The 27312-nt window shown below is 36.7% G+C and overlaps 1 protein-coding gene across 2 annotated transcripts in view; it reads right to left on the bottom strand.

Annotated features, from left to right (window-relative positions):
• PDZRN4 (PDZ domain containing ring finger 4) overlaps nucleotides 1-27312 on the bottom strand; it is a 389260-nt gene that overhangs the window by 26625 nt on the left and 335323 nt on the right. For both annotated transcript variants that reach the window (XM_082349351.1, XM_082349352.1), the window contains 2 exons: nucleotides 5153-5251; nucleotides 2556-2618 (listed from right to left, as the gene is read on the bottom strand). In XM_082349351.1, the coding sequence (XP_082205477.1) occupies nucleotides 2556-2618; nucleotides 5153-5251 (162 nt within the window). The remainder of the gene's footprint in view (nucleotides 1-2555; nucleotides 2619-5152; nucleotides 5252-27312) is intronic.

Here is a 27312-nt window from a genome sequence, read left to right as displayed (position 1 = left end):
CTGGGAAAGGAGTCATTAATTGTTCATTACAGGGTATCCCATAATCTCCTTACCAGCCACACGGGAGCTATTTGTCTATCGGCACAATTTTGTCACAGTTTTCTTTTATATAATTTTACTATCACCATTAAGATTCTTTGTTTCCTGTGTGTGCAGATAGAATTGAATTCTAGGCTTTTTAATGTGACAGGTATTTATTCATTAGATGTGACGTATTTGTCACTAAACATAAACTAATCAGGCAAACCACAGCACTTTATCAATCCTGCTGTTGTTTTTTCAATGAATGAAGTCCATTAAGGAATGCCTTATTACCCAGAAAATATCTTATCTGAAAACTTTACCTGCCTATGATATAGCCAAAAATAAGGAAGTGTCAAAATACATAGTGTGCATCTGTGGAAACATATGTACTTTATTTCTATCAAACTCTACCCACAGAACTAATAGACACCATTTTACTAACTGTATTTGTGTATCTAGCCTATGGGAGGTGGTGACCTGGAAACTAGGAAGTGAGCCAGTGAGTGCACAGTAGTGGGTACGGGGCGTGGTGAGTAGATGGTGACAGGAAGAAGTGACAGCTGGAAACAGCAAGAGGAAAATGACAAAACATAGACCCAATGCATCAGAAAAAGTAGCCAACTAGGGTCATTTAATATCAGGGCACACAATCTTCCAGATCTTTCAGCCACTGAGCATTTTACTCTATTATATATAGCATTGTGTGATGATTGCTGGGTGTGACGTGACTCTCAGCATCAAAGGAAGGTTACATTCTTTTCAGTATATTTAATTGGAGATGTTAACAAAGTGAACAACACATTTAAAATGATTTCTAAATCAAAAACTCAATGAAATATTTTTGAAGCTTTCATTATCTGGATGACACATGCAGATGGTACCCCTTTTTATTAATGAGGATGTATAAGTATAGCTTTACTGCAGATTTTATTCTTCCATCTATCCTATCACTCTCTCTACTGAATACCCGTGTTTCATTCACTTGTTTACTCACATGAGTGTGAGAAAAACATTGAAAATATGGTAGCAAACAAGACTAAGTCTTGGTTTCTTGATTCACTTTTCTTGCCCCTGAGTTATCCAGTGATAGACACATCCCATTTTGTTTAACTACAGGTCACCACTTAGGGAGCTCATTAAAGTAGAAATTATGTATTCTTGAAGTTTTCTGAAGACTAGTGGGACCATAACCTCTAATTCATACTTCTATTCTTTCCTCATTGGAGCCTTAGTAGAGGGTCCTTGATGAAAAAGGAGTTCTGTGGCCTCTTGCTAGAGAAGGGAAGGGGTATGGAGAAGTGGTGTGATTCGGTGAGTACCCCCCCCCCCCCCAAAGATAGGAAAGAAGACCAGCAGAAGGCTGGGCAGAATAGCCCTCGTGTGGTACAACTTTCTCACAACAACGTCGCATTGTACTGTAATCATCTGCATAAGCAGCTGTCTTCCTAATTACACAGGGAATGCCCCAAAGGCTGCCATGGAATCTTGTCTATTTTTAAAGCCCTGGTTCCAGGTAGAGTGTTGAATCCAAATGTACTGAACTGAAAGAAACATTCGTTAGGGGTTCATATCTAGGAAGGAGAAATGGGAACAACAGATCTGTCATAACAACTAAAAGTTTTGCAGAATGTTTTAACAGTTTGTAGCTTCTTCAATTTGTCATTTGAGTCCTCCTTCCTGTCTTGCAGTTGTGATCTGCAGTGAAACTCAACCCCCAAGGACCTCTGTTCTTATTTTGGGTTAAACTGGACATAAGAGCTGGGGCGCTGTGTCTTCCTCCAGCCACCCTTTATAAGAAAGGATTCAGAAGGGATAGAGCAGGTCAAGGCAGATTTAGGATGGAAACTTTGGCTTTTGCAGTTTTTCCTGGTTTGGCCGGGAACTCTTTCCAGTCTACACACCCCCTATGAGGTGCTTACCATCTCTATTTTTAAACTGAAACTCAGTCAGCCTCTATGTTTTCACATTCCGTCCTCCACATGTCCCCAGCAACTCATTTATAAATAATTAAGACTTCTTCAGACTTCTAAACTTTCATAGTAATGGAACACTGGGATCCCTGTTTACCTAATTTATTGTGGAAAAGGCAGCAATAACTGCTGCTGATGCTAGTAACAACAGCAGTTAATGCTTATTACTCACCATGCACTGTGTGCTAAGCACATCACATGCTTAATCATATCTAACCTTTGCAACAATATATTTTACTATTATCATTCTTTAAGATGAGGAAACAGGCTTACAATGAGAGGTTAAGTAAAGTGCCCAAGTAAGTGATGGAGCTGGAAGCTGAAGTCGAGGTATCTGAGTCCAGAGATTATGCCTTACTCACTAATTATTAGCTACTAATCCTTAATAAATGGCACTATCCTTATTTTTAAAAAGGTTTAAATGATCACTTTTAGTTTTGTAGATGTTACTATGCAGAAACAAAGACAAATTATTTTCTCTAACATTTTGCAAGGTACAAAATAAAATTAAAACTATTGGACAGAAAGTAGGAAATTAAAGGAAATAACCACACCACATACTTGCAAAATACGATCCCCTTCTCGAATCCGGCCATCTTTGGCAGCAATGCTGTTTGGATCTACCTGTAAGGGAGAGGACACACAGCTTCAAGTGGATATGCAATATCCTCCCAGGAACTTAAAAATATGGTTTTAAAAAATATTTAAAAAAACGTATTTCAAGTTTTTCTATTGATTTATAGAGTGCGTGCCAAATTTTTCTTCTGTCAACTGATTCTAAAAATGTAAATGAACTATTTTAGAATTAATTACAATAAAATTAAAGAGTACTAGAGCACATCTTGATTTGTAGACCACTTTTCTCTCCCTGCCTCTCTATGTTTCTTCCTTCCTTTTATCCTTTCCCCCCTTTTTATTTTATTTTATATTATTTTTTTTATATCTGTTCACTCATTTCTGTATCCCAACTGTCAGACATGGTCTTCAGCTGACATGATCCTCAGCTGATGTTAATACTAGGACCCAGGAAATTTACTTTCTGCTAGGGTGATTTTTAAATCCTATCTTAGCTGTCTGAGAAAACCTGATAGCTATACTCTAAGTCCATACTTATTAAAGGGATTTCTGTGTTATGAGCACATTAATTTATAAAGAGATTTATAATCTATGTAGCTCAAGAAGTGAAAAAAAATCCTATCCATGTAGATTATTACTAGACACTACTTTACATATAGGGTGAAGTATATTAACTGTCACTTATTTTAGAATAAATAGATATTTAAAGCTCTATTAAGAGTTTATCAACATTTTAATGGGCCAAACTTCAGTGATGACTTACTGTTCACTGGGGGTAATTCCATCTATCACATTTCACATGAAGGCTTCAAACCATTTATTGGAGCTTATTCTAGCAAAGCCTTTTTTTTTTTTTTTTTTTTTTTTTAAGCAAAGTATTTCAAGTGTAGGGTAAGGTTGATCCATCCTATCCAGATGTTAGATATTACTTTTTAATTAGGTGGTACCAGCCAATAAATGAGTTTTAAGTGATCAATCAAGAACAAAAGACACTATAATTACATGTAAGATGTATAGGGAAACATTTTTTCCAAATAATTTTGTTCTGCTCCTGTGGCTTTTTTATTATCCCTGAAAAGTAAAGTTCCAAAGCTGACATGTTTAAATAGTAAACAGAGACTTACTTGAAGGAAATAGGGGATGATTAATCAATTGTATCCTATTTAGAAGCCATTCACAATCTAAAACTTTGTCTTCAGAACAGTAATCAAACTAATATTAAAATTCAGCATTTGTACCTCCATACGTACTACAAAGGATAATGCTGCAGGTGTTTCCTTATACTTCCTCACCATAAGCAGAGGGGTTATCATAGTTGTTTATTTAAAAGAAGTATATAAGTCAAGTATTCTCTGGAGATTTTTCCATAGTGAGAGCGAGTCAGTAGATTCTTTGGTAAAATGATACATTTATAGAGCTGCGTAGTTTTCTAAGTTCATTAATTATATTATCTCTGCCAGAGTCTAAACACCTCTATAAAAGTAATGTGATAAGCATTGTCATACTAAGTTTCTAGGTGAGGAAGCCGAAGCTCAGTAAGTTATGTAATGTTTTCAAAGTCATAGCCAAGAAACTTTGGAACAGCACAGAACAGCAATCAGTATTTACTTTGGGTTCATACACATACATATATACATACATGGTTTCACACACATATATGTGTGTATACATACATATATGCAGGAGTTAGATAACTTATCTATATATACTTGTATGTACATATATGTATTTGCATGTATATGTGTAATTATAAATATGTTTGTATGTGTATGTATATATATATCTCACACACACACAAACATAATACCTTACTACTTCTCATAAAATGATTCTTTTGGGAGTTTCAAAAAATCACCTGTAATAATAAATTTTGCTTCACATTTTTTCAAAGTTATTAACACTGAGGGTATTTCACATTTACGTACCTCACTTTTTTAAATTGAATTATAGTTGATTTACAATGTTGTGTTAGTTTCTGGTGTACAGAAAAGTGATTCTGTTATACATGTATGTACATATTCTTTTTCATATTCTTTTCCATTGTGGCTTATTACAGGATATTGAATACAGTTCCCTGCGTAAGTACCTCACTTCTTGAAAGTGATTATGGGGTTGAATAAAACAAACCAATGGATGCACTTCTTGGATATGATATTTAAATTTATCAATTCTGTCAGCAGAGTAAAATATCTGATTATTGTGAATATCAGATTTAAAAGTCAATGCTATTGTTAACAGGACAGATAAAGGACGCAGCAGGAACAGAAGGATAAATGTTTGCTGATCAAAAACTTTGCTTGGCTTCCTGCGTACTTAAGGGACTTTATTCAGATTTAGACAATGTTACAATTTTTGCACTTCTCCTTACTGGAATTCAGTGGTGAAAGCATCCACATTAAATAGGCTGATAATAATTCCATTACTTGGGCAACATAATTTACTTTCCTAATTGAAAGTGACAACTACTGGCACATGGCCAATTCTTCCCATTCCAGCCTCCCAAGGATTTTCTCATCGTGAGTCATTTCACTCCACTGCTCGCTGTCTGCCTCCCCTAACCTCTTCTCCATGGCATTTCTCACCTCGCTGACATAAATGCCGGTGTCTTCTTCATCATCCGTTCGGTAACAGACTGTCAGGCCCAGCTTCTCTTGACTGTTAACACGACACAACTCGACCTCCTGAGAGAAAAGCACACACAGAACGACATTTATCTCAGAGAGAAATCAAATCCCGCAGCAGGATGGAGAACTCACTGATATTCTCTAGGCCATCCTGGGAAGTCTTCATAATTATTGCCTAACATCTAAAATTAACCCATGTTACCAGAATCCTCACAATTTACTCTCAACATGTATGTCTGTATATTCAGGCCAGTGTTTTAACTTTTCATTGTAAAGTTGGAGATGTGCAACTTTTTTGTATTAAATCATAAAACTTTACAAAACCACAAATGAAGTTTAAATAAAATATGTAGAAATCAAAAATGTGGAATCAAGAAAATATTTGAGAATGTTAAAGTAGGTAGCAAAATGTTTATGAAACTACTGAGAGTACTGTGTTTTTATTTGTATTTTAATAAAATAAAATAAAGTTCAAATAAAAAAAGACTAAACTGTACATCAATTCTTCTTTTGAGTTCTATACAACATTATAATAAGCAAGAGTTCTGTGTAGCTCAGGCCAAGGTTTTCTATTATCCTGTAGCAGCTCTCACCCTTGGAAAGAAATGGGTTCATCCAGGCTGTAGGGAGAGACATCAACAGTCATATGGGCAGAGGCAATGATTCAAAAATGCAGCAGTAAATGAACAAGGAAACACATTTACTGAAACACATGGCTAAGGGGCTTGAAATGTCAGTCCTTAGGTAATGTATATTGAATCTATTTCCTGATTTATATTCAGTAAAATAATAATAAATTTCAGTGTATTTCATTTTTATATAATGAAATAGACTTGTACTACTCTCAGAAGCAGATGACTTTTAGAATAAATTGCATAAGTCCAAGCACTGAAACACAAATTGGTGCTCTCATCATGGAGAACGTGTTCCTATTGGATGGAGCTTATAAGGACCTTTAGTAAAGAATCAGATGAAGAAGAACAGAATAGATTTAAACTGGAAATGAAATCTAGACCATCTTTCTAAAACTCAGGCTTTGTGGGAGTCACAAATTTGTCTGTCTTGCTTAATGCTCTTTCTCTTGTGCCTGGAACAGGGGACAGTTCAGTGTGGGGACTCAGTTAATGCTGGTTGAAGGGTGATGTCTTTTATTTCAAAATATATCCTAGTGTTTATAACTTTTTGTAAAACAATAATTAAATAATATTTCCTCTTTAACTGGAGGTAGATTTTGTGTGTGTGTGTGTGTGTGTGTGCATGCGTGTGTATGAATGAAGGGAATAAAGTTAGTTAATAAAGTATCCGTTTAACTGTATATGATCTGAAATAGTTACCAGGACTAAATAACGAGAAACTCACTTAATTTCCAACTAGAGGATATTTTCCAGTACTCTCTGCTACATATGAAGAAGTATCTTCCCTTTTAACTTCGTATTTCAGTGAAGGTCTTGTCATTGGAAAATAACTATTTATTTTAACGACATACTATACAAACCAAAGGTAAATCCTTAACATGGATAGACTGTCATAAGCTCCAGTGACCAATAATTTCACAGCTAACAGCAAATAAAAGAAAATTTAAGTCTTCTATCCTGAGACATGTACTGCAAATTGGCGAAGTACATGAAAGCATGAAGAATGCTGACTTTCCACCTGGTGGACAAAGATACTCTAAATCACACTACAGAGCTTAAAAAGGGCTTGGTGTATGTTGAACAAGAAGAAAAAAAGTATTTTCACCTAGAGGAAGAATAGCAAACAGTGACATGTTTTGGCACCAGAAGCAAAAAGTATACACCAATCAAGGGCATTTTCAAAATTGGCAACAATTAATGCCTCTAGAGGGAAAGAACACTTGACTAAAACTGTAACATTAGGAAGGAATTATAGCAACAAAAGAGCTCGATTATAGCAATGAAGTATACAGTTAAGGAGTAAAGAAGCTTGTGATTCCTAAGAGGCCTACAAGGAAACCTAAACACCCCATAAAGAATTGAAAGTGGGACCTTTAAATTAAAGCAAATGAGCTGTATTCGGAGCTGAAATCCATTGACTTTCGATGTCCTTCCAGTAGCACTGAGAAACACCCCATCCTGTGGGAAGTTGTTTCCAGAGGGAAGCATTCCTTTCGTGAGTGTTTTCTCTACACTCTCCACGGTGTAATAGGGTTTGGTGTTTGTTTAGAAGATGCATATCTAAATATTTTGTAGTAAAATGGAACCAATCTATTAAAATAAAAAGGGTAGAACCACCCATACAACATCAATATCACCAAGAATCACAGGGAAACAGAAATCTGAGATCCTGAGGTCAAAAGAACTTTTCAATATTGTCATCTTATTGAACCTAAGCAAAACTGTGAAGCAGGTCTCAAAGTTACCCACAGCATCTTTCTTTTCAACATCACCCCCTCCCCCTTTTAAGATACTGGGCACCCTCCTACTATTTCTTTTGCTTCCTGGAGTTCCTGAGGTTGCCTACCTAGGAAGCCATTGGGATTTCAGGCTTGCCATCCTAATCATCTCCTAGAAAAACCTGGTATTTGGTGTAGTCTTCCATTCTCTCACGAGTAGCTCTTGAGATATAAAGATAATTGATAAATAAATGTTTCTTAAAGGGATCATCATTAGTAATTATTTAAAATGTGGCCCCATCCAGGGTTTGGTTCACACCAATAAAGACTGAAAATACAATTTTTATTACAAGCCTTAATTCAAAGGACTGAACTTATGGAAATAAGACTCCAGGCTCCAGAGGAGGCGCAAGTGAGATTTCTTGGATCCCATAAATCACCGAACACCAGCCCCAAGTGTGGACTTGCAATTCTTTCTTTGGTTGAGAATGTTTCAGATACTACATATTTCGTATTGGTACACAAAAGCATACATTTTAGAATCAAAGTTTCTTTAATTCTATGACAAAATAACTTATAAGCAGCTACCTGTTGACAATTTTGTTTGTATGAGGTAAAGGTGGCTTTGTAAAGGCTGCTTATCTGAAAAGAATACTCTAACACAGGTTTAATTTCGTATTCCCTTCACAGTGCACACAAGCCTCTGACTTCTGAAGAAACAACCCTCTGGTAATAGAGAACGTTTTCCCTAACAACTTTCATACCTTTCCCTCTGTCATGAGGAAGCTGTTTGATGAAAAACACAGAAGTGAAATGCTACCTCGGTACATTTTCTCCACGGAGACAATTCTTGGGTATCTGCAAATCAAAGGCAAGCCCGCACGGATGGCACTGCTAACCTTCCATAAGTAATTTGTGACTGGAGTGGAAGAATCACTTCATATACCCGATGAAACCACATTCATTTTGGCTTGAATGTGCTTTAAGATGCTATGTTCTGGGAATATGTACAGTCCCTTAAAAAAATCAAATCACGGTATCTAATCCTGTGAGAAACTGATTATTGAGATTGAGGGTGGAGTAGGAGATTAAAGTTAGTTAGTAAAGTTTGCTGTGAAATATCCTTCGAATTATAGAAAGAATGGGATTTTTTACATAAATTGGTTGTACTACAGTGCTGTGAATATTTTATATTTTTTTATGATTGGGTCTGAGGTGGAACAAGGAACTTAAAAAGAAAAAAAACACACTTTTGCTTTTTAGATGGGATTCTCTTGCTGGAAGAAGAACTGAGGCTTGAAGCTGCCTGCAATGGTTTTTTAAGCAAATTGTTTCCACACTCTAAAGAGCTCTGAGGCCCATGGAATGAGTGAGAAAATTCAGAGGCAATCAGTACTACACAAGTCAGAATGAAAACCAGGGCTAGACAAGATGGTCACTGATATCAACTGACAATCCCGAGAGAGGGGTCTATTGTGTCCATATCTTTTTTGTAATTTTATTTGTTTTCTGGTTTTTATTTATCAGACAACATATCCATTACTACACAAGCTTAGTATTAATCATATATCATTGTCTTAAATTTTGTAATGTTGATTAGTAACTAGTGAAATACCATGCTTAGTTGTTCCAACAAAACCTTTATTAAAAATGAATTAAGTAGGAAATATGAAAACTTTAACCCTCACAGCTAAGAGAAGCCTAGATACTCTACTGTGAAAATATTGCTTCCATTCACTCTCTCCTGGATAGTGGAAATCAGGTATAAAACTCAGTAAAAAATAAACGACAAAACTCCTGGAATACCCAAATTGCTATGACTACATCATTTCAGGCTCGGACACCCCAACTCCAAACATTCAAAACAAGTTGCTGCAACTAGTAAATAAATTACATTTTATAGAGACATTAGGGTAAAACTGAAAGCACGTGGTCCTGTCTTTACACTAACACCCTTAGCCTCACCTCCTCACTCAACCACTTTCCCTTTTCAATGATATTGTTGTGAAATATAGGCAGTGTTTAATCCTATCCTATTCTTAGCGACTTTCTCTTTCTGAATCCTTTGAGAAATAAAACTGCCACATTTGTCTAGATCCAGGTTGTCTGCTTCTCACTGTGGACTCTGAATTGCCTTATGAAGTCTTAAATTACCCATTTGTAATCAATTTTACACCCTAACAAAGAAAAAGATGTTAATTTTGTTTATACTTTTAACTGGGTCAGGGAATGGATTCACGAGGCCAGTAATTAAGAGTCCATGTCAGGAATAGAAATGGGAAACTTAAAATCAAGGTGACTGTCAGAAGTGGTTTGTATTTTGTATCGTTACTTGTGCTGTGTCAACTAGAGAATCAGGCCAGTGGCATGGGCACCTGCCCTTTAATGGGCTTTCACCCAGTCCTGCTCTGTCTATACCAAAGAGCAAAGGCAGGGCAGGAAACCAGAAAAACGTGCTGTTTACATCAGACATGTTTTTTTTTTTCTTCCTTCCTATTTTGATGTTGTATCTTTTGAGAAAGCTGCACTTGTTTTTAAGTATTAGGATCATGTGGTTTACCTTTGTAAGAATCCAGAAATTCAGGGTTTTTCACAGTTGACTCTTGAGATTTGAACAAAACATAAAATGATCATTTATTAGCTTACGAATGGCACTGCTAAATATCCATAGTCATTTGTGTCTAGATTTTGTGATCGATATGTTAGTTGTTGGCGGGTCTACATCAAGATAATTCAACATATCATAACAATGTACAGAAAAGACTACTCACAAAATGTCATTTCCATAGTTGCTTTACTTCTAAAATATCCACTTTAAGCAGCTTCCATTCCCCCTCCACCATTTGTGCCCTCTCACTGGACCTTGAACCTGTTGACCCTTCCACTTTTCACTATCAATAATTCCCTCACACCCTCCCCTCTCTCCTTGCCCAGCTTGGAACTGCAGTTAGTCATGATACTCTTATAAAAATCCACAACCTCCTCGCTATTCTCTGCCTTCACCATAGCACCCAGCAAAGGTCAATCACTGTTGAGCCCAACTCTTCACTTCCTTGTGTTCCCGCCTAAGCGGCTGTATGGTCCTGGAGGAAAAGGCACAGCCATGCTAACTACACGGACTGCTTTCACTGTAAATTCATTCCCACAAACCTCAAATGGGCCATCAACACTGCCCGACAATCGTACATGCTTCCCTCGTCAAGCTGCTCCTCTTTCCTCAATTTTCCGACACAACCTGCCCACTCTCAGTTGATGACCTCCCCTCAGAAACCATTGGATGCTAAGAGATTCTTATTACCTCAACTTTCCACTCTCCCAGATGAGTATTTCACACCCCGTTTCTCTGCAACTCTGCTATGGTGCCTTCTCTCTCTTCACTCGTAGCCAATCATTCTATTCCACACTTCGTGGAGAAAAAAGAAGCCATGAAATGGAAACCACTGTATCTTCCCTCCACTCAGCATATTAATCTAAGTTTATCTGTATCCACCCTGTAGGCAAGAATTCTGTTACAGTGGAAGAAAGATCACCAATTCTATCAAAGGCCAATGCTTCCACTCACACTTGGTAAACCATTCCTCTTTTTTTTTTTTTACAAATTTCTTTCCTCCTGGAATTATTCCTTCTCTTTCTCCTGCATTATCAGTTTCTCTTTCCCTATGAGATCATTCCCATTGCCAGGCACACACACACAAAGGAACAATATCATCCATATGGGATGGGGCGGGAGGAAACCCCATAAAGATGATGGTCAGCTCTAGGTTGAGGGCTTCTGGAAGAATCAAATAAAAATGCCTTGGGGGGCTTCCCTGGAGGCACAGTGGTTAAGAGTCAGCCTGCTAATGCAGGGGACATGGGTTCGAGCCCTGGTCCGGGAGGATCCCACATGCTACGGGGCAACTAAGCCCGTGTGCCACAACTGCTGAGCCTGCACTCTAGAGCCCACAGGCCACAGCTGCTGAAGCTCACGTGCCACAACTACTGAAGCCCGTGTACCTAGAGCCTGTGCTCTGCAACAAGAGAGGCCACCGCAATGAGAAGCCCGCGAACCTCAACGAAGAGTAGCCCCTGCTCGCCGCAACTAGAGAAAAACCCGTGCGCAGCAACGAAGACCCAATGCAACCAAAAATAAATAAATAAATAAATATTAAAAAAAAAAATGCCTTGGAAGACATAATAGAATTGACTTGGTGCTTACCAAGGCCAAACTTCTGAGCAGAGAACACTGACCATGAAAAGGCACAGAGATAGGGAACAACATATCATGTTAGAGGGGCCTTAAGTAATTAATGTGTGTGAAGCTAAGGGTTGAAGATTGGAGTGGGTGAGTGGGCATGGTGAAAAATAAAACTGGAGAAGTGGCAAGATCATAGAAGAATGACTGCACTATATTGAGTATTTTGGACTCTGTAAAAAAGTAAAGAAGACTCACTGAAAGGGAAATAACATAGTCTGTTTTGCAGTTTGGAAAATATCTTCAGCAGTAGCATGGCGGGTGAGTTGGAGGGGTTAAGAGATGCAGAGACAAGTTGAGAATGTGACCAGTTCATGCAAGAGAAGGTAGGAGCTTGAATGTAATCCGTGTCATATAAGTCCTTAAACAACGTTACTATTATTTCTACTTTATTGATGAAGCAAATGAGGCATAGAGATAAGTAACTTGCCCAGAGTCACACAGCAAGTCAGAAGCAGAGCTGGGATTCAAGTCCTAACTAAAGGACTCATCCTGAATTCTCAACAGCTCCTTGCTCTGGTTCTATTTACAGCTCTTTCTCATTTTTCAGTTTTCAGCTTAAATAATATCCTGGATAGTATCCCTCTCCATCACTCTTTCTGAAGCAGGGTCTCCAAAATTTTCTACAGAAATTTCACCAATGCTTAGAACTTCTTGACAACTATGATTATTTATTCTTTTTTATTAGCAAATTTGTATTTTATTAAGTTGCTTATTTTTATTGTTGGTTTCCTTTACTATTCTATAAGCAGATATTTTCTGTTATGTTTATTATATCCCACAAGCCTTAGATACGAAAGAAGGAAACTCAGCTCTTGAGGACAGTGCCATGCCATCTTCTTTGCATTCCTAATACCAGCAGAATCTGGGAATTTATGAGAAGCCCCCCAGGCATCTGCTGGATGAGTTAACTACTATAGTGAAGTTGGATTTAGGTTATAATTGCTTTGGCTATGTTTGTACCTCAGTATAATTGCATTAGATTAAGTAGAATAGATTCAGAAAGCTGTTCAAACAATAAATGTGACTGACTCTCTTACAATCTCTGCCAACAAGATAATTAATCAGAGTGAACTAGAAAAATCAAGCAAAATTAACTATCAAGTACTCATTCTAAGAATTCTTCTAGCACATTTAGTTTTTATTCACTTTATTCACCTGATACTTTCTTAGCACTTGCTATGTGCCAAGGCCCTCATTTAGCACTGGAAACTTTTATGTACCAACCATAATGATAAATGTTTTGGGAATACTGTCACATTTAGTTTTATAAAAATATGACAGGCTAATATAGTGTATCACAGTTATTTACAGTCCAACCAGCATTCATTCTCTCTCTTTTTGAAAGCATGACCCTAAATTTCTTGTGCAGAATCACACCTTCTTCTTTCCTTGTCTATATGTCTGTTCAACACTGATTTCAGCTTTAGGGGCAGTCACGTGACCTAGATATCAGCCAATGAGTGTATTTTATTTCCTTAGCTGTAGTGATCATTTCAAGGATGGATATTTGATACGGTTCAAGCCCATAAATATCAGACCTGAGAGTTTTGTTGAAACTATTGGGAAAAGAACACTTGCCTTCCCTGTCGTACTTGAACCTGCAAGGCTATAGGAGCAGCTCAAATCTTCATCTTCCCACAATATATACAGCCTGGGGGTAAATGCAACAAAGAGGAGATAAAAGCCAAAAGATGGAGAAAGACTAAAATTTAGTGGCATCGTTTGAGCCCCTGCATCAAGTTATACCTGAAATAGTAAACTTCTGGAGTTTTCAATTCAGAGAGTCAATACATCTTCCTTTTCTCTGTAAGTATTTGTTTTGAGCCTTCTGTTTTTTGGATCAGAGTCCTAAATGATTTTGGTAGATAGTATAAATTTCATTTTATAGATAAAACAATTCAGGACCAGCATTAAGTAATTTACCTAAGGTTATTTAGCAACTATTTGTCTGAGTCAGAAATTGAATATATGGGTTTTTTTTTCCTTTTACTCCAAAGCTTTTTTTTTCAATCAATACACTCTTCTAGTCCAACGATGATTTAAGAGCTCATTATTAGACTGAGGCTTAAACACTACAAGAACTCAGAAAAGTGCAATGGGCTACATGGTAGAAAATAGATGAGTCAAGGGATGAACCAAAAGAGGGAAAGTTCCAGAGAGAAGCGACTTTCACGCAGTGGGTGAGAAGTTCATTGCAGCTATAGCAAAGGGTTGCTGAGGGGGGTATTAAGAGATGACGCTAGAGAGGTGAGTTAGGACCAAAGTCTAAAAGATCTCATAACCAAAGTCCTGGGCAGAAAAGGGAGAGGGAGGTCAATATGCAAAATTTGGGGCATTCCAGCTTCTATAAACTACAAAAAGTTATGAAACTAGGACTGCTGAGAGAAAGCAAGGACTTGATTTTCTGGTATTCAACTGAGGCAGAAGCATAAATTTCTTCTATTTTATTTTTAATATTGATTACATTTTAAGAAAATTAATATAATCATAATTTACTTCATAGGATTACTTGGAAGGAAATTTTAGACATAATTTAACTTGTCCTCCAACTTTTATCAATAGCAATGACTTTCCCACATTTACCTGGTGATTTAGTGGCAGAGCTAAGATAGAAGCCAAGTCTCCTGACTTTCATTCAATCGCTCTTTTTACTGTTATCTCTTGGTTCTTATATTATTCTTTACGTAATTCTCACCTGGGATGGTCAGTTGGGGTGTGCAGGGAGGAGAGTGTGATGGGAATGGGAAAATCACTGCAGGAAATGAGACAAGCTGATGGAAGTGGGTTACCTAAGTGAAATGTGTGGAAGCAGGAACAAGGTTGACAAGTGATGTTAGCTGTAAGATAAACTGAATCAGGGTGATGATACAGGACTCGAGGAGAAAAGGGCTTGAGTTGACATTTTTTTAAAACTATTCTTTCAACCCTTTGTGTCTATAGCAGATTTAAAAAGAAGAAAAAGCACACTAAACTTTTATATAAAAGTATTGTCCACTCTCTGAGAGGCTCAAACACCTATTGTCATTCTCATAGTACCGCATTTCACCTGGTCCTGCTGTCTTTATTGTATCTCTACTCCTGCCATTTGTAAGCTCTCTTCTCTTTGAATTATGGAAACTAGCTTTTTCAAAAGAAAGTGTTAACAGCACTTCTTTGATATTGGTCATGTGCATTCTGAAAAGTAAATAGTCGAAAATGACCGGGCGACCCTTTGTGCCATGGTAGTCCTTGATTCAATGATTGTAATTCTTGGTTCCACTCACCGCCATGCTTTTGAGCTTGGCCATGTTTTCCATAAAGGAGATCAGCTAAAGAGATACCATTTACTATTTGGGGTGCTGTTTTAAAGTAAAACAAAAAAATCATTTTGAAGAGCAGATATTTACTTGAGAAAGAAAAAAAATCTTTTACATAAATATAAGACAACGTATAGCTACTCTGGGTGGCACAGTGAGCATAGTAGAGGAATAAAAGTAAAATCTACACATTCACAAAATGATCCTCAGGAGCACCTACAAGGGAATTGAGTAAACTAGGACTGAAATAGGTTATAAATATCAACACTGGGTGACAGAGTTATCACTGCTTTATCTAAGAGAAAACAACGTCATTTGGAAGCTAACCTTTTGGAATATTGGAAGCCCTGTTAAATATTTAGCACAGAAGTTGATATACAGCCTATCCCTTGACAGGTAGGATATATAGATAAGAACAAAGTGGCAAAGAAGGCAGAATGAAGAGCTACAGGGCTGTGGTCTAAGGTAAACCCAAGAAGGAATATAGTTATGTTTGGTGGGTAGGACTAAAAGACTGCTCCAAAGGGCCCAGAGTTTAGTAGAGATGGTAGATTTATTGTGAACCAAAGTTAAAGAAAGGAAAGGATCTGGGGCATGATAGCAAAGACTACTTTTTGAACTTGAATGGAGACAGTAATCTAAACTTATCAGATAATATTCCATTTATCATGCTCCATGTTGGGTCAATACGTTGATATGCAATGGAAATTTTTTGCTAAAAATAGTGCAAACCCACTGTTTTCTTCATAGGTAGGGAAATTAAGTGTAAAACTTACACAGAAACTACAAAGATTTTACATTGTAAAACATTACATAGAATAAATTTGTGTTCCTGGAAGTGGATCAGAGGAAGAAGTCTTTGATGTTATTATATTTTCATACCTAATATTTAAGACCTTGGTTGAAACTATGATCAAATAATGAATTAAATTTTCTTCTAACTACAAAAATCCAAAATATCGTCTGCCTTACCATGATCATTCAAAAATACGGTATTTTATTCAAGCATCTCATGGTCAGTAAGTAACCTGTTCCACAAGATTCGTTATGAAAAGATGTTTGGTGTCCCACATCTCCAGATTAGTAACACAGTGAATAATAATAATAATAAATTTCTTTGTAAATACATAGTGATTAATTGTAGGTAACAGGCTGATCCTGAATTCATGCATTATTTCATATTTGGTAGGTTCTATGTTTTGCCACTGACCATTATCCAAAGTGTTCAAAGAACTCATCTGATAGCACAGATTCTAGATTTTTCCTTTTCTATCCCTTCTTTATGGAGCCAGCTCTCTTAGTTATCTTTTAAGGCCAGTCTGTTATGATACATGAAATGCACTGCATCTTTATTGTACTGGCAATAAAATTCTAATAACATGCATTAAAACCAATTAGTAGACCTGAATATCTCCTGATCTAATGAATGAGACAAGGAGGGCCTACATTAATCTATTTCAGATATTATACATTGAATTCTAGACTGCGAGACACCCGTGTCTCTGTTGACACAACAGAAATTTGTCAATCCTTTTCAGAACTTCTCTTTATTTGAAAAGCATTTAGGAACTTTTCCAGCATATGTTATTAAGGAAACATAAAAGGAAGATTAATAAAGCAGAAGAAGAGGGGAAATAAATAAACCTGTTGACAAAATGAACTTTATTTCCATCAACTGGTTATTGGAGCAGGAAATACAGGCTTTTCTAATGAGGCACTGGGCTATGATGGCGAGTTTTCTTCTAAGCCATTTTACAGTGGGGGCTAGAGAGCTTTTCCTGTGGTCATCATAACAGGAAAATGTACAAGACTTTTAAACCTGTCAAGATCCCATAAAAGTTATAATAATTATTCCCAAATTATTTTTTTCCTGTTCTTTTTCTTGTTTGCTAAAGTAGCACTTTCATATAATCAAATGTGTTCACATTACTGCCATAGATATTTCTGATCTAACCAAGGAAAATAAATCCTAAAAACATTTCTCTTACAAAATTCAACAAAAGGTTAAAAATGTGGAAGTTAAAGCTTTGCATTTTATTCAACATTTTTACATTTTCTCCAAGAGCTCAAGATAGTTGGTAAGTTTTTTTCTTCTTAAATCAGGAAGCAATGCGAATGAAGCAACTGACAAAGGATTAATCTCTAAAATATACAAGCAGCTCATGCAGCTCAATATCAAAAAAACAAACAACCCAATCCAAAAATGGGCAGAAGACCTAAATAGACATTTCTCCAAAGAAGATATACAGATTGCCAACAAACACATGAAAGGATGCTCAACATCACTAATCATTGGAGAAATGCAAATCAAAACTACAATGAGGTATCACCTCACACCGGTCAGAATAGCCAACATCAAAAAATCTACAAACAATAAATGCTGGAGAGGGTGTGGAGGAAAGGGAACACTCTTGCACTGTTGGTGGGAATGTAAATTGATACAGCCACTATGGAGAACAAACAGTATGGAGGCTCCTTAAAAAACTAAAAATAGAACTACCATATGACCCAGCAATCCCACTACTGGGCATATACCCTGAGAAAACCATAATTCAAAAAGAGTCATGTACTACAATGTTCATTTCTTCTCTATTTACAATAGCCAGGACATGGATGCAACTTAAGTGTCCATCAACAGATGAATGGATAAAGAAGAAGTGGCACATATATACAAAGGAATATTACTCAGCCATAAAAAGAAACAAAATTGAACTATTTCTGGTGATATGGATGGGCCTAGAGTCTGTTATACAGAGTGAAGTAAGTCAGAAAGAGAAAAACAAATACTGTATGCTAACACATATATATGGAATCTAAAAAAAAAAAAAAAAGGTCTGATGAACCTAGGGGCAGGACAGGAGTAAAGACACAGACGTAGAGAATGGACTTGAGGACATGGGGAGGCGGAAGTGTAAGCTGGGATGAAGTGAGAGAGTGGCATGGACATATATACACTACCAAATGTAGAATAGATAGCTAGTGGGAAGCAGCCACATAGCACAGAGAGATCAGCTCGGTGCTTTTTGTCCACTTAGAGGGGTGGGATAGGGAGTGTGGGAGGGAGATGCAAGAGGGAGGGGATATGGGGATATATGTGTAGGTATAGCTAATCCACTTTGTTATACAGCAGAAACTAACACAACATTGTGAAGCAATTATACTGCAATAAAGATGTTAAAAAAATTCAATAAATATAACAGTTCACTTTCACATTTTTCAATAAAAATAATTGTAGTTTCTTCAAAAAAAAAAAAAAGAAGCAATGTAAGCATTTGAAATACAACCATTCTTAGAAGGGAGAAAGTTCATTTGGGAGAGGTATGTGCATTTTAAACATTGGAGCAGCTTTCTCAAAATGTACATAACATTATTTACAGGTATAATTTCATGTATACATATTTTCTAAGTTTGGTCATAGCTCCTTGTCTGTACCTATACGATTCATAATTAACAATGACTTGTAATGTTTATCACATAGTATCCTATGATCTATTTTTTATAAATGGAAAATAAGTAATGGTATGGATTTTTCAGAGCTTGTAAAGTTTCGTAAGAATGCACATATTCTCACATATATGTATCAATTTTTATTCTAGATGGTATAATTTCCCCAATGACTAGTGCATAGGTGTATAATTGTATGTTTGTATAACCATGATGCCAGTTTGTGGCATTTAAAGTACTAGTAATTTATTATATTGGATAGACAATTAAATAAATAATGATCAGATTAAATTATTTATTTTACATATTTATTTATTAAAATTATTTTATGGTTATTTGCCCAACTGCTTTATGAACTGCTTTTTCCTTGGGCCTTTGAAGAACAGACATGTTTCTCTATTTGTTGTTAATGAGATCAGTCTGAATATTTTGACCACTTGAAAATTAATTTCCATCATTGCATTATGTATTCTACAGCCTGATTTGATAACTACATACAAAAACATGGATCATCAAAATTAATCTGAAGTATATCAGCATCTGTTCACTACTGCATAATTTATAATAGCAAAGTATCACAAATGTCCTCGACGTCCATAATATGGGACTTCTTAAATAAATAAGGGAATATCTGAATGATGGAATATTAAGACTCTGGAGAACTTTCATAACACGGGAAATGATCATAATAAACACTAAATACTAAAGCAGGACACAAATTTATATAACATATAACCATCTCCCTTTTGTGTGTTTTTTTAGTCTTATATTCAAAGAAAAATTCCTGGAAGAAAATATGAGTAGTTAGCTCTAGTTGCTGTTATTATGATCATGATTCCTTTCTTTTTAATATATCCTTGTATTTACAAGCATATTTTCTGTGAGTATATACTTACCTAGAATCAGAAAAATAAGCATTATTTTAAAAAAACAAATATTAATCTTTGAAAACAAATGGGTGCTCTGTATATCATGGAAGCTGGCAGATTTCGAATCCTTCCCTTCTACACAATCATCTTATTTACTAGAAAATACTAATTAAAAAGCAAGGAAGGGCTTCCCTGGTGGCGCAGTGGTTGGGAATCTGCCTGCTAATGCAGGGGACACGGGTTCGGGCCCTGGTCTGGGAGGATCCCACATGCCGCGGAGCAGCTAGGCCCGTGAGCCACAACTGCTGAGCCTGCGCATCTGGAGCCTGTGCTCCGCAACAAGGGAGGCCGCGACAGTGAGAGGCCCGCGCACCGCGATGAAGAGCGGCCCCCACTTGCCGCAACTGGAGAAAGCCCTCGCACAGAAGAGAAGACCCAACACAGCAAAAATAAATAAATAAATAAATTTAAAAAGCAAGGAAAAAAAAGTAATTTGATCAATTCAGTGAAGTGAGAAGAAACTAAACATAACCATCAAAGAAACACTGTGTGAGGATAAGAAGCTCAATGGCAGTACTATGGGCATTATCTTCATCTAAAGGAGACACAGACACTAAACCTTGGTTGTTTTTTAATGCCCCAAATTTAGCCAAGCTTTTCAGTTATGGAGCGTCAGAGCCTGAAGTTCTTTGTGTTTGTACTAGGGCCAAATCTACATGAACACGTCAGACTTATCGACTCTCCACAATTCTGATCTTCTTTCCCAACTTGCTTAATGACATTACCATTGTGTCAGTCAGCCCCATTTAGGTCTTCACCGTTATTTTGTATTCTCCAACTGTGGCCTTTTACAGATAATTAACATTGCCTATAAAATGATTCTCCTTTCTCCTTTTCTTTCTACTCCCTTTGTTGTTGCTCTGGTTCAGTCTTGTAATTTTTCTTCTCTACCTGTTCAATCCCCTTGAATCATCTGGAAGATTATTGCTTGATTAATCTTATTAATATGTCTTTAACACATTGTTTCATGCTCAAAAGCATTAATGGTTCCCACTGATTACTGAATTAAGTCAAAAGTTCTCAGACTGACTCTTCAGACTCTCTGTAATCTGATCCCAAACAACATCTGTACAACATCTCTTATTCTTCTGCTTAAAGATCTGATGACCTGGCCAAACTGGAGTAGAAATCATTTCCCAGATCTGTCAGACTTTCTTCCTCCTTACCAAAATGTATGGTGCTTCATTTACTATCCCTATTAAAATTCTGCCTATATTTTACATCTAATAAATTATGAACTTCCGAAAGGTGGAGGAAATATATTCAACTTTGTATCTCAGTGTTGATAGTAGGAACTTGCAAGTAGTAAGTACTTGTGCCTGTTTGCTAAATAAATGAATCCATTTCAAACCACACCTGTATCACAGTCTCTTTATCACCCAGAAGTACTCTTCATCCCTCTGGGTACACAGTGGTCTCTGCATCTCTAATTCAATACAAATCATACTCGGCCTTACATGTCATTATGGAAGACAGGGGCATTCCCAGTTTATAGGCATTAGGATTTCCTTGCATCTGACCATGTCTAGAAGACTAGTATAGATGAACCACTAGGACCTATTTGTAAGAAGGCTTAAGAATCTCCCTGTGAAAAAGGATACAAAGACTCAAAGAATAGTACTCAAAAAGTAGGACTTCTTTGTTTGACAGTTATGTTGTGCTAGGTACTTTGAAGAGCCTTCCTGCTGAAAACAACTAATGAGGCTGACTTACTTCTTTTATTTATTTTTAAAGTATTACTAGGATGACAAAATAACAGTAAATACTCAGAGGACAAAGCAAATGAGTGAAGGTGAGATTTGGAAAAGAATAATCAGGAAGCAGATTTTATCCTTGAGAGTATTTACTGATTTAAGTGAAGTTAGGCCTCAATGTCCACAGTTTCACAGAGCACAAAGAATAGGAGACAATGTCCAGAGCCTATCCAAGATAAAGAGTCTAACAGGAGACCACAGGAAGGAAGCTGGGAGGCCCAAGAGCTATTGACTTAGTGTTATGGTGAAAAAGAAACACAACACCTCTCTCCCAGGTCATTGCAAAGAGAACTGTCTATCGTGAATTTTGGTCTTGAATGAAAGGGAGAAAAGTCTCACCTGAGAATAAGCAATAACAAGCTGGCCCCTACGCAAACTTCATGGATGTTTGCACCTCCAATTCAGACTACCTGGAGGGGTAACGGTGGTATCTATGACAGTTCAAGCTGATAATTAAGTTTAAAGTAGTCCTGGGAGGGTGATATCCCCAGGAGTCTGGCAGAAACAAACTCATGCTTTCTGGCTGGAGAAACCCAGGTCTCAAAGTGTGCCAGGGACAAAGTTGGAATTAAAATGTGCTTAGAGTCAAATTTCACAAAGTATGCAAAGAAACAGTGCAATATGAGTGAGATCCAGAAGGAGAAAAAAAAAAATTAAACAGGAATCATAACTGGAAAGACATTGTGAATATATACAGAGAGATTTAACATAATGAAAGAAATAGGAGCAAGGATGGTAAATATGAGTAATGTGTATAAAAATAACTAATAAAAAAGAATAAGAACTTATAGATATGAAAATTATAATAATTGGAATTAAAATTTAAAGGATGTGTTTAAGAGCAGATTAGACAGACCTGAGGAGAGAATCACTCAACTAGAAATTAGTGAACTAGAAGACAGATTTGACAAAATTATCTAGAATGCACACAAAGAGACAAGGAAATGAAAAATAGGAAACAGGAGTTAAGAAAGATGGAGATAAAGGCTGAAAACACTCCAGAACTGATGAAAACCACTAATCCACTGAAATCAGGAATCAGTACCTTTATTGTGTACTGTACGTGTGTTATCTGTATTGTGTATCAGTAAAGATACAGTGGAATGGTACTTTTGTTGTGCTGAGATAAAACATCTGCTGACCTAGAGTTCTATACTTGGGAAAATGTTTTTTTACGAGAGTAAAATAAAGATATTTTCAGATAAACAAAAAAACCAAACTATTTTGCCAGTAGCAGACTCTTGCTAAAGAAAGCTAAAAGATGTACGTTAAGGAAGGAAGGAAAACTCAGATGGAAGGTCTTAGATGCAAAAAGAAATGAAGAATAAAGAAAATCTAAACAAATATGTAGTGTATATAACAACTCATACTATATAATGGCTTAAGGGGTTCAAAGAAGGCCAGGAAAAATTAAAATGCTTATAAAGGTATCATATAAGTCAGGAGGGGTGTGGTCTGCTCAAGTGTTCTTGAGTCCCTATACAGTATTCCTGTTAAGGATGAGGGTAAAGATATTGTTAATTACAAAGAAAAAAAAAATCAATACACTAAGTTTTATAAGATAAGCACTAAAACAACAGAAATAGTTCATATTACCATATTGTAATCCAGCAGAGGGGAAAAATTGGAATGAGAAAGATAGACAATCAATTTACATTAAAGACAAGAAAGGATAGAAAAAGAAACAGAAAAGCGAAAATGAAGCACAGTATAAGAAAATATAATTATGCCCAAATTTATAAATAATTATGAGTGTAAACAGACAAAATCATGTAGTTAAAAGACAAAAAAATGACAAAATATAAATGCAAACAGACCACCACTGCCGCTAGCACAAAAGAACAACATTCCAGCTATATAAAAAGTGTACAAGAAAGGCTTGCAACAAGACATTGTCAAAAAGGCATGCAAAACATAACAATTCAGAAAAGTTGAAAGTAAAAGTTGGCAAAAGTTATGCCACAAAATACTAAGACTAAGCTGGTGTAGCTATGTTATTAGTATAGTAGAATGTATTGTAGAACAAAGATAATCGCAAAAAATGTCACTACATTTTTTTTTAAAGAAAAATTAAATTGACCAGGAAGAGATAAACATTCTGGGCTTAGTTGCACCTCAAATCATGACCTAAAATTGTAGAAAACAAAAATGACAGAATTAGAGATAGAATTTGACAGACCAATCACTGTAATGGCAATTGATAGATAAATCAGCCAATGTAATTTTAAGGATAAAGAAGATTCGAACAATATGATTAACAAGCTTGATCTAATGTATAGCTATAGAATATAATTCCCAATAAAGGCAGAATATATATATTATTTTCAGGCATGAATTGACCTTTTATGAAACGGTTCGCTTTAGCATAATAATAATAAACACATTAAATTCAATTTGTGCTAGGCAGTGTTTTAACCACGTTAGAATACATTTAATCCTCACAGTCCTAAGGGTTTGGTATATAAATATCCCCATTTTATATATGAGAAAACTGAGACACCAAGAGGTTAAGTGATTTTCTCAAGGTAACAACTAGAAAATGGAAGAGCTGGGATTAGAGTCTGTGCTCTTATCTGCCATGCACCCAGGAGCACTGCCAGGCTGTTGGCAGGAGTTAGAATTGTCTCAGTTCTGATCTCTCCTTCGTTCAGGACAGTGGGTACTTCCGAGGGAGAAAGTACAGAGACAACATTGGGAGGGGGCATGAAATATCATGGTAATGTTCTTTTTCTAGAACTGAGTACTGAGCAGACAGGTATTTATTGCATCTCTGTTTGAAGGAAAGTTGACACTGTAGCATAGTATTACTCAGACTATTTTTAGACCTGATATTACAATTTCATGCCATTGTTCTAAAAGTGCAATGAGAACAAGTGAAAATAAAAGGTAGATTTTAGCTCTTTGTAACACCAAAAGCATAAAGATAGGCACTGGTTACTTTTTCTCCTGGAGGTAAATCTTGGAACACGGCGTGGCAGGTGCACAGTGATCCGACAATCTGCCTGGGCCAGTAAGAAATGGAGAAAGAGAGAGAGACCAGGCCCCAGAACATCAGGTCCAGCAGGGGATATGATCATCATAGTTGAAGTCAGAAAGAAGGAAAATGCCAGATTTTATGGGGTAGCAACTTGGCAGTTTGAGAGTACATATGTGCCATACCATGAGGATTCCCAGAAGCTTCTGGAAGCGTTTTGAGGGGTGATTTGAAGAACCCAAAAAACTAGAGGAGAGGGTATAGCCAGAAAAATACTGTTTTATTACTGCCTGTGCTTTTTTCTAAACACAGGCATTTTCTAAGGAAAGTGGGTACTGTTATCTATGCACTTAAAATGAATAATAGATATTAATTTGCTGAGGGCAGAGATTGTATATATTTTTATCATAATAATATCTTACATGATATAAAAAACTCATGAATGAATGCAAAAATCCATCAGAACTCCTAATAAAGCAACTTTTAAGTATATCTGATACTAGATATTAGGGATACCATTTTTAAAAACAAAAGAAGGCACATGACTTTTTGCAGAAAAAAGTGCCGTTCTATTAGTCTCCTAATACCATTAGGTGTATCCAAATTTAACTCAATAGCTAATTTAGGACAAGTATGTGGGTTTGGGAAGGGGCCTGTGCAAGCATGTCCATGAACCTATAAAGGGAACAAGAAACGTATAATATAAAGAGATAGTAATTTATGTACAGATGGAAATCCAGATATACACGCACACAAAATCACACCCCTCTGGAATATATACCAGCCCTAAAAGGCTCTGTCCTTTCCAGCTTGGCGATGCCAGTGGCATCCAACACCCCAGGTAGTCGCTCCTTCTGAATGCTCCTGGCTAAAATGCAGAAATTCTGCAAATTACTTCTATAATGAGCAATGGAGAGGAAAAACTGGATGAAATTCAACATAGGAAAAGCCAATTTAAGTACTATAAAATGTTTTCTAATAATGGAGTCTGTTAGGCTTTGGAGTAATCTCAGCAGGAGACACGAAGGCTGTATCATAGGAAGGACTTAAAAATATCAAGGAAAAATTCGATTTCAACTGTTTCAATAGGGCAAACTTCTGCAGCAGAGGAAAGGCAGTACTTTTAGAACATTACCAGGGTTACAACTATTGTTGAAAACTTATGTGTGACAGAGAAAACCTTGCAATTCGCTGCTGTGTACAGGAAGGTCAAGGGCATTGTAGTTTCAAAAAATCATTACTTGCTTTCTAGGGAAAAAATCAGTTTAATCTTCAAAATATGGTTTCCTGAAGTAAACAGTATGAGACAGGATGGTCTGGTAAATGAGAAGCAGTGGACACCTACCATAATTAGAGTTTTACTAACTGTTGCTAGCATCTCATTTAAAGAGAAAGTTCACTTTAAGAATTTTTTTTGTTTCCACTGTGAATGCAAGTTTTATTAATGACCACGCTATGGGTAGACCACAGTCTGCTGTTACTCTATTCAGATTTTGGCTCTTTCCTTCCTAGATTTTTGAGCAATGTGTTCATGTACGTAGATAATCACAATCCCATTTGTAAAGAGGAAAGAAAGAAAACGTTTATTGTCCAGAACGGACTTCTCATCAGCGCTGGGGTGGTCCTCAGAGACTTTCATTTCTTTCCTTCACTAAAGCAGAAGATGAAGTTTAAGTGCCTTCCTGTGTATTTAATTTAAAAATACCAGCCACTCTATTGTTCAGAACTAAGTCTTTTTAATCAAAAAATGGCTTCTTATTCCTCAGATACCTTCCATGCATGAGGTAATGAGCATTTTAGGATCTTAGAAGGATGCTTCACAGTAATCCCTTGGGCTTTTCTATTTCACAGAATTTACTATTTATTTTGCTACATGCCTACAGAGAATTGGTCAAGTTCATGCTTTTCCTTTTAAAGCTATTGAAACTCTTCAGTTGTGAAAACAGCCTAATGAAAGTGGCCGCTTTATCCTCCTCCTGCATGTGCAGACTGCTCTGGAATGAATATATCACGTAGGTAGGCATAGCCTCGATGCGTTTGGGGGCTATCTGGGTGGAAATAGAAAAGTCTTGAAGCGAGACAGACCAGTCTAGAGGTAAACAGGCTGCCAGTGCTGGCAGCTGTGTCGTTACAGAGAAAAGCATTCCCCAATGTGGTCTCACTTATCAATTTTGACAGGTGACTGTCTTGACTCCCCAGAACATTTATCAAAGAGGACAAATCGTGCTGAATGTCAAGTTTGCCAGAATGACTTTGGTTAATAGTTGACTGTAAGGAAAATAGGGCTCATAACCACCTATCTGTCATGCAGGGAAAGGAGAACACTCTACCTAAATAATTCTTGTTTATTTTTAAAAAGCCAACTATTTATTTATTTGAATCTATACTCTACCATTCCCACCATCTTAGTTCAAGGCCTTTTCATTTCACACATAGACTATGAAAATTTGGGTCTCTTATTTGGGTTTTGTTCCTTCAAATTTGTCCTCCACACTCCTACAAAAATGGGTCGATTTGGGAAACAATCTGATCCCTCAGGCCTCTTGTAACATGGAGGTGTCTTCCCATTGCTTGTAATATAAAGTTGCCTGTAGTATAAAGTCCAAGCTCCCAGTTGTTACATAAAAATTCTTTCCTTATCCGGCCCCTGCATACCTGTCCAGCCTTATCTTGTGTCTTTCTTCGCTTCCCAAAACACTCTCTAGTTAGACTGAACTATTATGAACCTGCTGTGTTTGTTGATGCCATCACACATTTGTACTTACTCTTGACTTAAACATTGGCTTGTTCCAAATTCTCCTCAGGTACCATTTCCTCTCTGACCATTTCCCAAAGAGTTAGTCACTGGTTTCTCTGTACCACTTCTGTATTTTATTATTGTGTATGTCTCAGAGTAGTGTAATTATATATATCTTCCTATTTCTGTAAGCAGCTTTTGCAGGAAAGCGCTCTCTGCAGGAGGCCCCTTTGTCTTGTCACTAACCTTTAACCAGGCACCCCCAAGCTCTACTTATCTTCGGCTGGAGCACACCTTTCAAATCTTTTGATCACACAGTACTTTGCCTAACTTGTTGGTTCTTCCTGGAGATCAAAGAAGTAGAAATGAAGAATAAGTAATTAACAGATGGCCA

Source organism: Balaenoptera borealis (assembly GCF_965194805.1).
Source record: "Balaenoptera borealis genome assembly, chromosome: 13".
Classification (NCBI taxonomy): domain Eukaryota; kingdom Metazoa; phylum Chordata; class Mammalia; order Artiodactyla; family Balaenopteridae; genus Balaenoptera; species Balaenoptera borealis.
The sequence above is the reverse complement of the archived record's forward strand: the minus strand, read 5'-3'. Positions and strand labels throughout refer to the sequence as shown.